The 12,492-nt window shown below is 46.1% G+C and overlaps 1 protein-coding gene across 1 annotated transcript in view; it reads right to left on the bottom strand.

The window, feature by feature from the left end:
• Positions 1–7,714: 7,714 nt before the first annotated feature.
• The window catches only part of LOC120035146 (androgen receptor-like), a 39,665-nt gene continuing 34,887 nt past the window's right edge, over positions 7,715–12,492 (bottom strand). Inside the window, exons 6-9 of the mRNA XM_038981946.1 lie at positions 10,201–10,345; positions 8,660–8,790; positions 8,416–8,567; positions 7,715–8,247 (exon numbers count right to left, since the gene is read on the bottom strand). Coding sequence (XP_038837874.1) covers positions 8,080–8,247; positions 8,416–8,567; positions 8,660–8,790; positions 10,201–10,345 — 596 coding nt within the window. The 3' untranslated portion in view covers positions 7,715–8,079. The remainder of the gene's footprint in view (positions 8,248–8,415; positions 8,568–8,659; positions 8,791–10,200; positions 10,346–12,492) is intronic.

Below are 12,492 nucleotides of genomic sequence, written 5' to 3'. Positions count from 1 at the left end.
CATCAAGGAACTTGAAGCTCTCAACCTGCTCCACTACAGCCCCGTCGATGAGAATGGGGGCGTGCTCGGTCCTCCTTTTCCTGTAGTCCATAATCATCTCCTTTGTCTTAATCACGTTGAGGGACAGGCTGTTATCCTGGCACCACACGGCCAGGTCTATGACCTCCTCCCTATAGGCTGTCTCATCATTGACGTGTGATCAGGCCTACCACTGTTGTGTCGTCAGCAATCTTAATGATGGTGTTGGAGTTGTGTCTGGCCATGCAGTCATGAGTGAACAGGGAGAACAGGAGAGGATTGAGCACGCACCCATAAGGGGCCCCCGTGTTGAGGAACAGCGTGGCAGATGTGTTGTTATCTACCCTTACCACCTGGGGACGGCCCATCAGGAAGTCCAGGATCCAGTTGCAGAGGGGGGTGTTAAGTCCCAGGGTCCTTAGCTTAGTGATGAGCTTTGAGGGTACTTGTATGCTGTAGGGTTAAGATTTCCCTTCACTGGAACTAAGGGTCCTAGCCCGAGCCATGAAAAACAGCCCCAGACCATTATTCCTCCTTCACCAAACTTTACAGTTGGGGTAGGTAGTGTTCTCCTGGCATCCGCCAAACCCAGATTAGTTTGTCAGACTGCTAGATGGTGAAGCGTGAATCATCCCTCCAAAGAATGCGTTTCCACTGCTCCAGAGTCCAATGGCGCCGAGCTTTACACCACTCCAGCCGATGCAAGGCATTGGTGATCTTAGGCTTATGTGTGGCTGCTCGGCCATGGAAACCCATTTAATGAAGCTCCCGATGAACAGTTCTTCCACTAACATACACAGTGTATGTGGACACCCTTCAAATTAGTGGATTCGGCTATTTCAGCCACACCCATTGCTAACAGGTGTATAAAATAGAGCACACAGCCATGCAATCTCCAGAAACAAACATTGCCAGTAGAATGGCCTGTTCTGAAAAGCTCAGTGACTTTCAACGTGGCACTGTTATAGGATACCACCTTTCCAACAAGTCAGTTTGTAAAATTTCTGCCCTGCTAGAGCTGCCCTGGTCACCTGTAAGTGCTTTAATTGTGAAGTGGAAATATCTACGAGCAACAGCAGCTCAGCCACGAAGTGGTAGGCCACACAAGCTCACAGAACGGGACCGCCGAGTGCTGAAGTGCGTAAAAATCAACAACACTCACTACCGAGTTCCAAACTGCCTCTGGAAGCAACGTCAGCACAGGAACTGTTCGTTGGGAGCTTCATGAAATGGGTTTCAATGGCCGAAGAGCTGCACACAAGCCTAAGATCACCATGTGCAATGCCAAGCGTCGGCTGGAGTGGTGTAAAACTTGCTGCCATTGGACTCATGAGCAGTGGAAACACAACACCATCTGGCAGTCTGACGGACGAATCTGGGTTTAGCGGATACCAGGAGAACGCTACATGCCCCAATGCATAGTGTCAACTGTAACGTTTGGTGGAGGAGGAATAATGGTCTGGGGCTGTTTTTCATGGTTCGGGCTAGGCTCTTTAGTTCCAGTGAAGGGAAATCTTAGCGCTATGGAATACAATGCCACTCTATATAATTCTGTGCCTCCAACTTCGTGGCAACAGTTTGGGGAAGGCACTTTTCTGTTTCAGCATGACAATGCCCCCTTTCACAAAGGTGAGGTCCATACAGAAATGCTTTGTCGAGAACGGTGTGGAAGAACTTGACTGGCCTGCACAGAGCCATGACCTCAACCCCATCTAACACCTTTGGGATGAATTGGAACGCCGACTTAGAGCCAGGCCTAATCGCCCAGCATCAGTGCCCGACCTCACCAATGCTCTTGTGGCTGAATGGAAGCAAGTCCCCGCAGCAATGTTACAACATCTAGTGGAAAGCCTTCCCAGAAGAGTGGCGGCTGTTATAGCAGCAAAAGGGGGGACCAACTCCATATGAATACCCATGATTTTGGAATGAGATGTTCGACAAGCAGGTGTCCACATACTTTTGGTCATGTAGTGTATAACCAGTCAGAATGACTCCTTGGACATTGATTCTGTTTCTACTGCATGTTCTACTCTGGTGAGCATTGGGTTTAAGTGTTCATATGTATATAAATATACATCCAATAGGAATGTAAAAGACTAGAGTTATTTGTGATTATGATTTTGTCTCTACTCTCCAGTACCTCCACTACAGTGGCAATGTAATATTGATGTAGAAATGGCTGGGAGACCACACACACACACGCAGATCAACTGGAATCACAACTAAAAGTTCAACTGTCGACGTCAACACATCTATTTTTGATCATTTCAACTGTACGAGATGCCAGTCCTTTTAAAGTCAAACCACAAGGGCAATGTTGCAAAAAATATATTTAGAGATAAGTGATTTTTCAGCGCTCGATCACTCTCAGTTCTGCGTCATTTATGAGGAGACAAATAGTTGTTGAGAGTTGTTTAGAGCACGAACTGTGTGTGTGTGTGTGTGTGTGTGTGTGTGTGTGTGTGTGTGTGTGTGTGTGTGTGTGTGTGTGTGTGTGTGTGTGTGTGTGTGTGTGTGTGTGTGTGTGTGTGTGTGTGGACGTGTTTAACTATTCTTGTGGGGACCAGAAGTCCCTACAAGAATAGTAAACGAACAAAAAGTTGACCAGCTGGGGACATTTTGTTAGTCCCCACAAGGTCAAATGCTATTTCTAGGGGGTTTAGGGTTAAGGTTAGAATTAGTGTTAGGGTTAGAATTAAGTTAAATATTAAGGTTAGGAGCTAGAGTTAGTTGTAGGGTTAGGGTTAGGAGCTAGGGTTAGGTTTAGGGTTAGGATAAAGTTTAGGTTTTTGGGTTAGGGTTAGGGTTAGGGTTAGGGTTAAGGTTAAGGTTAGGGTTAGGGTAAGAGTACGGGTTAGGATTAGGGTTAGGTTTAGGGTTAGGGGTTAGGGAAAATAGGATTTTGAATGGGACTGAATTGTATGTCCCCACAAGGTTAGCTGTACAAGACTGTGTGTGTGTGTGTGTGTGTGTGTGTGTGTGTGTGTGTGTGTGTGTGTGTGTGTGTGTGTGTGTGTGTGTGTGTGTGTGTGTGTGTGTGTACACTTAACATGGCCGCAGTGCAGGAAGTTACTCTGACAGAGCTGGGCTTTTTACAGTGGGGGTCTTTTGGACATCCAATCCAATGAACTAAAATAGACTAGTGGCTTTCAGTCAGAGTAATGTCACTCCTCGCTGTGGAGAGATGTACTAAAACCTTTCACTAACAGAAAGAAGAATGTTTTTCATTTTTCATACAACCTGAGAGACTAGATGGACTGTTAAAACCCACAGGAATCAGAGCGATTCAATGTGACATTGGTTCTGGTTAAGACTGGTCGGAGGGTGCGTCCCAAATTACACCCTATTCACGATATAGTGTACTACTTCGACCAGAGGCCTGGTCAAAAGTAGTGCACTATGTAGAGCCTAGGGCTTGAGCCTGCCCTAAACCATATTCTTATACAGTATTTCAACATAAAACATTGAGGGCAAGAGTTTGTTGAGGCATGTTCATGAATAATACATGAAGAAAGTTATGAGATCAGAAAATACAGTTTCATTATAAGCCACGGGATGATTTATGTATTTTCATGATGATTCCAGCATGTAGAACTAATGCGGTTGGTATCAATGTGGCAGACTGTCAGTCGCATTGCCAGCTGGTCTTCGTTTGCTGCTTGATGCAGTAACACTACAGTCCACTAGGTGGCTGTAGTTGATCACTGAAGTGCTCTGCTCAGACAAGCTGTTGTTAATTATGTTGCTGTGGGCTCTTATCGGGCTGAGAAGTGAAAACTACAAGACCCATAAACAGCCTGTTCAGGATGCAACATTTTTGGTTTATTTAACTAGGCAAGTCAGTTAAGAACAAATTCTTATTCACAATGACGGACTAGGAACAGTGGGTTAACTGCCTTGTTCAGAACGACAGATTTTTACCTTGTCAGCTCAGGGATTCGATCTAGCAACCTTTCGGAGCCCAACGCTCTAACCACTAGGCTACCTGCCGCCCCGTTCGTTGTTTTTGTTGTTGTTGACAGAATGAGATAGACATGTATTGTGGTGAACAGATGATGGTTTCTCAGGTAAAATAGGGAATTGTGTTGCTTCCTTTCTATCTGTAACGTTGTGAACATATTTTATTTTTTATTTAATTTAGCCATATCACCTCACTGAATAGAACACACCTGTTGGAATCAGGCCACTGATTTCTTAGCGAGGTAATATTTATTTGGTAAATAGAAATGTGAACTCAGATAGGATAAAGAAGCTCAATACTTCAATAGATAGTAACACCTTACCTGAATGAGAAATATAGGCTTTTCATGGAAAATGACTGGGATTGAGTAAGAAATTGGCACCCTATATAGTGCAGGACATGGGCCCTACTCAAAAATCTAATAAAATTGTGTTGGTCACGTACACATATTTAGCAGATGTTATTGTGGGTGTAGTGAAATGCTTGAGTTCCTAGCTCCAACAGTGCAAAATATCTAACAATTCACAATACACACAAATTTAAAGTAAAAGAATGGAGTTAAGAAATATATACATATTAGGACGAGCAATGTCAGAGTGGCATTAACTAGAATACAGTAAATACATATGAAATGAGTAAAGCAGTATGTAAACATTATTAAAGTGACTAGTGTTCCATTATTAAAGTGGCCAGTGATTCCATGTCTATGTATAAAGGGCAGCAGCTTCTAAGGTGCAGGGTTGAGTAACTGGGTGGTAGCAGGCTAGTAATGGCTATTTAACAGTCTGATGGCCTTGAGATAGAAGCTGTTTTTCAGTCTCTCGGTCCCCGCTTTGATGCACCTGTACTGACCTCACCTTCTGGATGATAGCGGTGTGAACAGGCAGTGGTTCAGGTGGTTGTTGTCCTTGATGATCTTTTTGGCCTTCCTGTGTGACATCAGGTGGTGTAGGTGTCCTGGATGGCAGGTAGTTTGCCTCTGGTGATGCGTTGTGCAGACCACACCACCCTCTGAGAGCCCTGAGGTTGCGGGCGGTGCAGTTGTCGTACCAGGCGGGGATACAGCCCGACAGGATGCTCTCAATTGTGCATCTGTAAAAGTTTGTGAGGGTCTTAGGGGCCAAGCTGAATTTCTTCAGCATCCTGAGGTTGAAGAGGTGTTGTTGCGGCCTTCTTCACCACACTGTCTGTGTGGGTGGACCATTTCAGATCGTCTGTGATGTGTACGCTGAGGAACTTGAAGCTTTTCACCTTCTCCACTGCGGTCGATGTGGATAGGGGCGTGCTCTCTCTGCCGTTTCCTGTAGTGCTCTATAAGTTATACGGTTCTATTTTGGACACACCCTGTATGCCTGTTTCCCTCTGGACACACCCTGTATGCCTGTTTCCCTCTGGACACATCCTGTATGCCTGTTTCCCTCTGGACACACCCTGTATTCCCGTTTCCCTCTGGACACACCCAGTATGCCTGTTTCCCTCTGGACACACCCTGTATGCATGTTTCCCTCTGGACACACCCTGCATGCCCGTTTCCCTCTGGACACACCCTGTATGCCTGTTTCCCTCTGGACACACCCTGTATGCATGTTTCCCTCTGGACACACCCTGTATGCATGTTTCCCTCTGGACACACCCTGTATGCCTGTTTCCCTCTGGACACACCCTGTATGCCTGTTTCCCTCTGGACACACCCTGTATGCCTGTTTCCCTCTGGACACACCCTGTATGCCTGTTTCCCTCTGGACACACCCTGTATGCCTGTTTCCCTCTGGACACACCCTGTATGCATGTTTCCCTCTGGACACACCCTGTATGCCCGTTTACCTCTGGACACACCCTGTATGCCCATTTCCCTCTGGACACACCCTGTATGCCCATTTCCCTCTGGACACACCCTGTATGCCTGTTTCCCTCTGGACACACCCTGTATGCCTGTTTCCCTCTGGACACACCCTGTATGCATGTTTCCCTCTGGACACACCCTGTATGCCCATTTCCCTCTGGACACACCCTGTATGCATGTTTCCCTCTGGACACACCCTGTATGCCCATTTCCCTCTGGACACACCCTGTATGCCTGTTTCCCTCTGGACACACCCTGTATGCATGTTTCCCTCTGGACACACCCTGTATGCATGTTTCCCTCTGGACACACCCTGTATGCCCATTTCCCTCTGGACACACCCTGTATGCATGTTTCCCTCTGGACACACCCTGTATGCATGTTTCCCTCTAGACACACCCTGTATGCATGTTTCCCTCTAGACACACCCAGTATGCCTGTTTCCCTCTGGACACACCCTGTATGCCTGTTTCCCTCTGGACACACCCTGTATGCCCGTTTACCTCTGGACACACCCTGTATACCTGTTTCCCTCTAGACACACCCTGTATGCCTGTTTCCCTCTAGACACACCCTGTATGCCTGTTTCCCTCTGGACACACCCTGGAAAACACTAAATAAAGCAAGGGACCAAAGTGAAGTGGAATATAGATTGTTTTATTTGTTTGTTTTAGATCGAATTTGAAAGAAGTCTGATTTGTTTTTATAGAATATGCAACATATAATCCATTCCATATTTACAGAAATCATGTACACTTTGTGCTTAATATGGTGTTATATACAAAGGTCAAATGAACAGCTATAGGCACCTCTTTGTCTGTGTCTATAGAGTATGAATGATGTGTAATTCAGAAGAATGTCTTATTTTGACATATTGTGTAATATACTACTACATTTTGCTGAAACTATGAAAGAGCAAATAATGGTAAACTGAAAAGTAAAAGAGAAAAACAACAATCTGAGATGTACATTCAGGATCAAACCCCAGCTTGAGAACAGGGGATCCAACGTAATCAATGGCATCCATTCTGGTGAGTGTTAGTGAAGGATAGTGAACAATACAGAATGATATTCAGTTTGGATTCCAGGCTAGTGACTAGCAGCGCAAAGGAAGAGTATGTGTAGGACCCGGGGGAGACCAACTGCCACCTCTCATTGAAACCAGGCTGTTTTTTCCCAGAAAGCAGGATCCCCGTTATAGTAAATGGTTGCGGTTTCAGGTCAATATTCAAAGGGAAAAAAACAACAAAAAACATTTGAAGACAATCATGTTACAGATAATTGCTTCTATTACAACAGATGTATGTCCTTGAACCGATATTTTTTTTTTTTAATCACACAAAGAAGTTATATGGATAATTGAGTTGCTATGGCAGCCTGCAGTACCCCGGTCGGCTATCATTTACACTTGAGATACTCATTGAAAGGGGCGGCACTGAGCTAGCCTGCAACATCACTTCCTGGAGTAGCTCAAACTGTGCATGTTATGTCTACATAAATCTCCCTCATGAGATGCCATCTTAGCATGCTAAAAGCGACTTGATGTGATGTCATCGATATGTACAGTAAATGGTTGGGTGTCTAACAAGGTTTTAGTTATAACCTCCAAGGTGTTTTGTGATATATAGAACCAGGGCTAGGTTTACCCCCACCTCGCGGGTAAAACATTTCAGGTGTCCCCCTCTTGACGGCAAAAAAAGAGACGTTTTTAAGTACATTTTCTGAAATTCTACACATTTTGCCATGGGGCAGAGAGAAAATGCTGTGGTTTTAAAGCATATATTCCTGAAATTCTACACATTTTGCCATGAGGTGGAGAGAAAATGTTGTGGTTTTAAAACACATTTCATGCTATTCTACACATTTTGCAATGGGGTGGAGAGAAAATCTTGCTGTTTTAAAGCCAATTTTCTACAATTCTACACATTTTGCCAGGACTTACGCCATGTTGATATGATATCTGAGTGAGAGAGACTGACAAAATCAATGGGGGACCCTGGGTTGAATGTCTAGCAGATTGTTTTGTTATTGTCTGTCCCTCTTTTAGGATGAATTATGATGGTATGACCCTCTAGCAAGGTGCATTGTGATAGGAAGACCCTCTAGCAAGGTGCATTGTGATAGGAAGACCCTCTAGCAAGGTGCATTGTGATAGGAAGACCCTCTAGCAAGGTGCATTGTGATAGGAAGATCCTCTAGCAAGGTGCATTGTGATAGAAAGACCCTCTAGCAAGGTGCATTGTGATAGGAAGACCCTCTAGCAAGGTGCATTGTGAAAGAGGATTGGCTGAACCATGCCTGTGAGCATCTTGGGCACGTGAACGCTGACAATCTCAGAGATCATCTCTGGATAGCTGACTCTGGTGGGCAGAGACTGGGCCTGGATAAACAGATCATAGGTGAACTGGTGCAGCTTCCTCACAATCTGAGAGAAAGAAAGAGAGAGAGGGAGAGAACGAGGGTGGATGGGTGGAGAACAAGGGGGGGTTAGTGTATTAGTTAGTGTATATTACCGGGTGTAAGTAGTCCAGTAGCTGTGTTAGCTGGAACAGGTGTTGGTTAGGGGTCAGAGGTCAGGGTTAGTGTATATTACCGGGTGTAGGAAGTCCAGTAGTTGTGTTAGCTGGAACAGGCGTTGTGTGTGGTGTTTTTCTCCGTGGTAGCTGGCCAGACGATCCAGCTCCTTGATGTAAGAGATCCTCAGCTCGTCAAAACACTTCTGATTCCTCAGACCCTCCACGGGGACTAACAGACACAAATAAATAAGCAGATATTGACCCAGATAATGATACAGTCACCTGGTGTCAGTGTGTCAGTGTGTCAGTGATGTGACTCACTGATGCTGAAGAGGAGCAGAGCCTTCATACAGAGGAACTCGTCCTGGGTGACTCTGAGCATACAGAACCTCTGGGACAGCAGACGGAACTGGACACAGTGTTCATACATACTGGACACACGCATCCTCTGACTGGAGTGGTGAAGGTGTGAGAGAGGGTGAGAAGGTGTGAGAGAGGGTGAGAGAGAGAGGGTGAGAAGGTGTGAGAGAGAGAGGGTGAGAAGGTGAGCGAGAGAGATAGAGAGAGAGGGTCAGAAGTTGAGAGAGAGATGGGGGGGGGGGGGGCAGAAGTTGAGAGAGAGGGTCAGAAGTTGAGAGAGAGATAGAGAGAGAGGGTCAGAAGTTGAGAGAGAGGGTCAGAAGTTGAGAGAGAGATGGGGGGGGGGTCAGAAGTTGAGAGAGAGAAAGTCAGAGGGTTAGAAGTTGAGAGCGAGAGAGAGGGTCAGAAGTTGAGAGAGAGATAGGGGGGGTCAGAAGTTGAGAGAAAGAGAGGGTCCGAAGTTGAGAGCGAGAGAAGGTCAGGAGTTGAGAGAGAGGGTCAGAAGTTGAGAGAAAGATAGGATCAGAAGGTGAGAGAGAGAGGGGGGTCAGAAGTTGAGAGAGAGAGGGGGGTCAGAAGGTGAGAGAGAGAGGGGGGTCAGAAGGTGAGAGAAAGATAGGATCAGAAGGTGAGAGAGAGAGGGGGGTCAGAAGTTGAGAGAAAGATAGGATCAGAAGGTGAGAGAGAGAGGGGGGTCAGAAGTTGAGAGAAAGAGAGGATCAGAAGGTGAGAGAAAGAGGGGGGTCAGAAGGTGAGAGAAAGAGAGGATCAGAAGGTGAGAGAGAGGGGGGTCAGAAGGTGAGAGAAAGATAGGATCAGAAGGTGAGAGAGAGGGGGGTCAGAAGGTGAGAGAAAGATAGGATCAGAAGGTGAGAGAGAGGGGGATCAGAAGGTGAGAGAAAGATAGGATCAGAAGGTGAGAGAGAGAGGGGGGTCAGAAGTTGAGAGAAAGAGAGGATCAGAAGGTGAGAGAGAGGGGGGTCAGAAGGTGAGAGAAAGATAGGATCAGAAGGTGAGAGAGAGGGGGGTCAGAAGGTGAGAGAAAGATAGGATCAGAAGGTGAGAGAGAGAGGGGGGTCAGAAGTTGAGAGAAAGATAGGATCAGAAGGTAAGAGAGAGGGGGGGGTCAGAAGGTGAGAGAAAGATAGGATCAGAAGGTGAGAGAGAGGGGGGTCAGAAGGTGAGAGAAAGATAGGATCAGAAGGTGAGAGAGAGAGGGGGACCAGAAGGTGAGAGAGAGAGGGGGGTCAGAAGTTGAGAGAAAGAGAGGATCAGAAGGTGAGAGAGAGGGGGGTCAGAAGGTGAGAGAGAGGGGGGTCAGAAGGTGAGAGAAAGAGGGGGGTCAGAAGGTGAGAGAGAGAGGGGGGTCAGAAGGTGAGAGAAAGGGTCAGTATAATGTTTATTCTTAATTTAGGATTGTTTATTTCCCTTTTATTTATTGTCTAGAGAAAGAGAGAGAGATTTATCAATATTGTATTCAGCAAGACAATAGTTGTACTCACTCGTTGAAGATGAGGTCAGGAGCGAAGTAGAGCTCTCTAGCGTCTGTGTTAGTGTAAGACCTCCAGCCCAGAGCGAACACCATCAACCCCAGCCATGAAGACTGGATCACTGACATCTGGTCTTCTACATACAGCTCTCTGAAACCTACACAGAGAGAACACCATCAACCCCAGCCATGAAGACTGGATCACTGACATCTGGTCTTCTACATACAGCTCTCTGAAACCTACACAGAGAGAACACCATCAACCCCAGCCATGAAGACTGGATCACTGACATCTGGTCTTCTACATGCAGCTCTCTGAAACCTACACAGAGAGAACACCATCAACCCCAGCCATGAAGACTGGATCACTGACATCTGGTCTTCTACATACAGCTCTCTGAAACCTACACAGAGAGAACACCATCAACCCCAGCCATGAAGACTGGATCACTGACATCTGGTCTTCTACATGCAGCTCTCTGAAACCTACACAGAGAGAACATCATCAACCCCAGCCATGAAGACTGGATCACTGACATCTGGTCTTCTACATACAGCTCTCTGAAACCTACACAGAGAGAACACCATCAACCCCAGCCATGAAGACTGGATCACTGACATCTGGTCTTCTACATGCAGCTCTCTGAAACCTACACAGAGAGAACACCATCAACCCCAGCCATGAAGACTGGATCACTGACATCTGGTCTTCTACATGCAGCTCTCTGAAACCTACACAGAGAGAACACCATCAACCCCAGCCATGAAGACTGGATCACTGACATCTGGTCTTCTACATGCAGCTCTCTGAAACCTACACAGAGAGAACACCATCAACCCCAGCCATGAAGACTGGATCACTGACATCTGGTCTTCTACATGCAGCTCTCTGAAACCCACACAGAGAGAACAGCATCAACCCCAGCCATGAAGACTGGATCACTGACATCTGGTCTTCTACATGCAGCTCTCTGAAACCCACAGTACAGGGAGAATAAAATAGGTTATGACTAGAGCCCCCTCTGGTGGGAAGGACATAGAAAACTAGAACCGAGGCTACAGCACTGGTATCAGTCACACAGACCAGCTCTCTGTTCCCCAACTCTCTCTATCACACCTGGGTTAGTGGGTTGGTACCATGTAGTGGTTAGGTAACAGTAAGATACAGGGTTAGAGGGTTGGTACCATGTAGTGGTTAGGTAACAGTAAGATACAGGGTTAGAGGGTTGGTACCATGTAGTGGTTAGGTAACAGTAAGATACAGGGTTAGAGGGTTGGTACCATGTAGTGGTTAGGTAACAGTAAGATACAGGGTTAGAGGGTTGGTACCATGTAGTGGTTAGGTAACAGTAAGATACAGGGTTAGAGGGTTGGTACCATGTAGTGGTTAGGTAACAGTAAGATACAGGGTTAGAGGGTTGGTACCATGTAGTGGTTAGGTAACAGTAAGATACAGGGTTAGAGGGTTGGTACCATGTAGTGGTTAGGTAACAGTAAGATACAGGGTTAGAGGGCTGGTACCATGTAGTGGTTAGGTAACAGTAAGATACAGGGTTAGAGGGTTGGTACCATGTAGTGGTTAGGTAACAGTAAGATACAGGGTTAGAGGGTTGGTACCATGTAGTGGTTAGGTAACAGTAAGATACAGGGTTAGAGGGTTGGTACCATGTAGTGGTTAGGTAACAGTAAGATACAGGGTTAGAGGGTTGGTACCATGTAGTGGTTAGGTAACAGTAAGATACAGGGTTAGAGGGTTGGTACCATGTAGTGGTTAGGTAACAGTAAGATACAGGGTTAGAGGGTTGGTACCATGTAGTGGTTAGGTAACAGTAAGATACAGGGTTAGAGGGCTGGTACCATGTAGTGGTTAGGTAACAGTAAGATACAGGGTTAGAGGGTTGGTACCATGTAGTGGTTAGGTAACAGTAAGATACAGGGTTAGAGGGTTGGTACCATGTAGTGGTTAGGTAACAGTAAGATACATGGTTAGAGGGTTGGTACCATGTAGTGGTTAGGTAACAGTAAGATACAGGGTTAGAGGGCTGGTACCATGTAGTGGTTAGGTAACAGTAAGATACAGGGTTAGAGGGTTGGTACCATGTAGTGGTTAGGTAACAGTAAGATACAGGGTTAGAGGGTTGGTACCATGTAGTGGTTAGGTAACAGTAAGATACAGGGTTAGAGGGTTGGTACCATGTAGTGGTTAGGTAACAGTAAGATACAGGGTTAGAGGGTTGGTACCATGTAGTGGTTAGGTAACAGTAAGATACAGGGTTAGAGGGTTGGTACCATGTAGTGGTTAGGT

This window comes from Salvelinus namaycush, chromosome 42 (genome assembly GCF_016432855.1).
Source record: "Salvelinus namaycush isolate Seneca chromosome 42, SaNama_1.0, whole genome shotgun sequence".
Taxonomy (NCBI): domain Eukaryota; kingdom Metazoa; phylum Chordata; class Actinopteri; order Salmoniformes; family Salmonidae; genus Salvelinus; species Salvelinus namaycush.
Note: the sequence above shows the minus strand (reverse complement) of the source record. Positions and strands in the feature narration are given on the sequence as shown.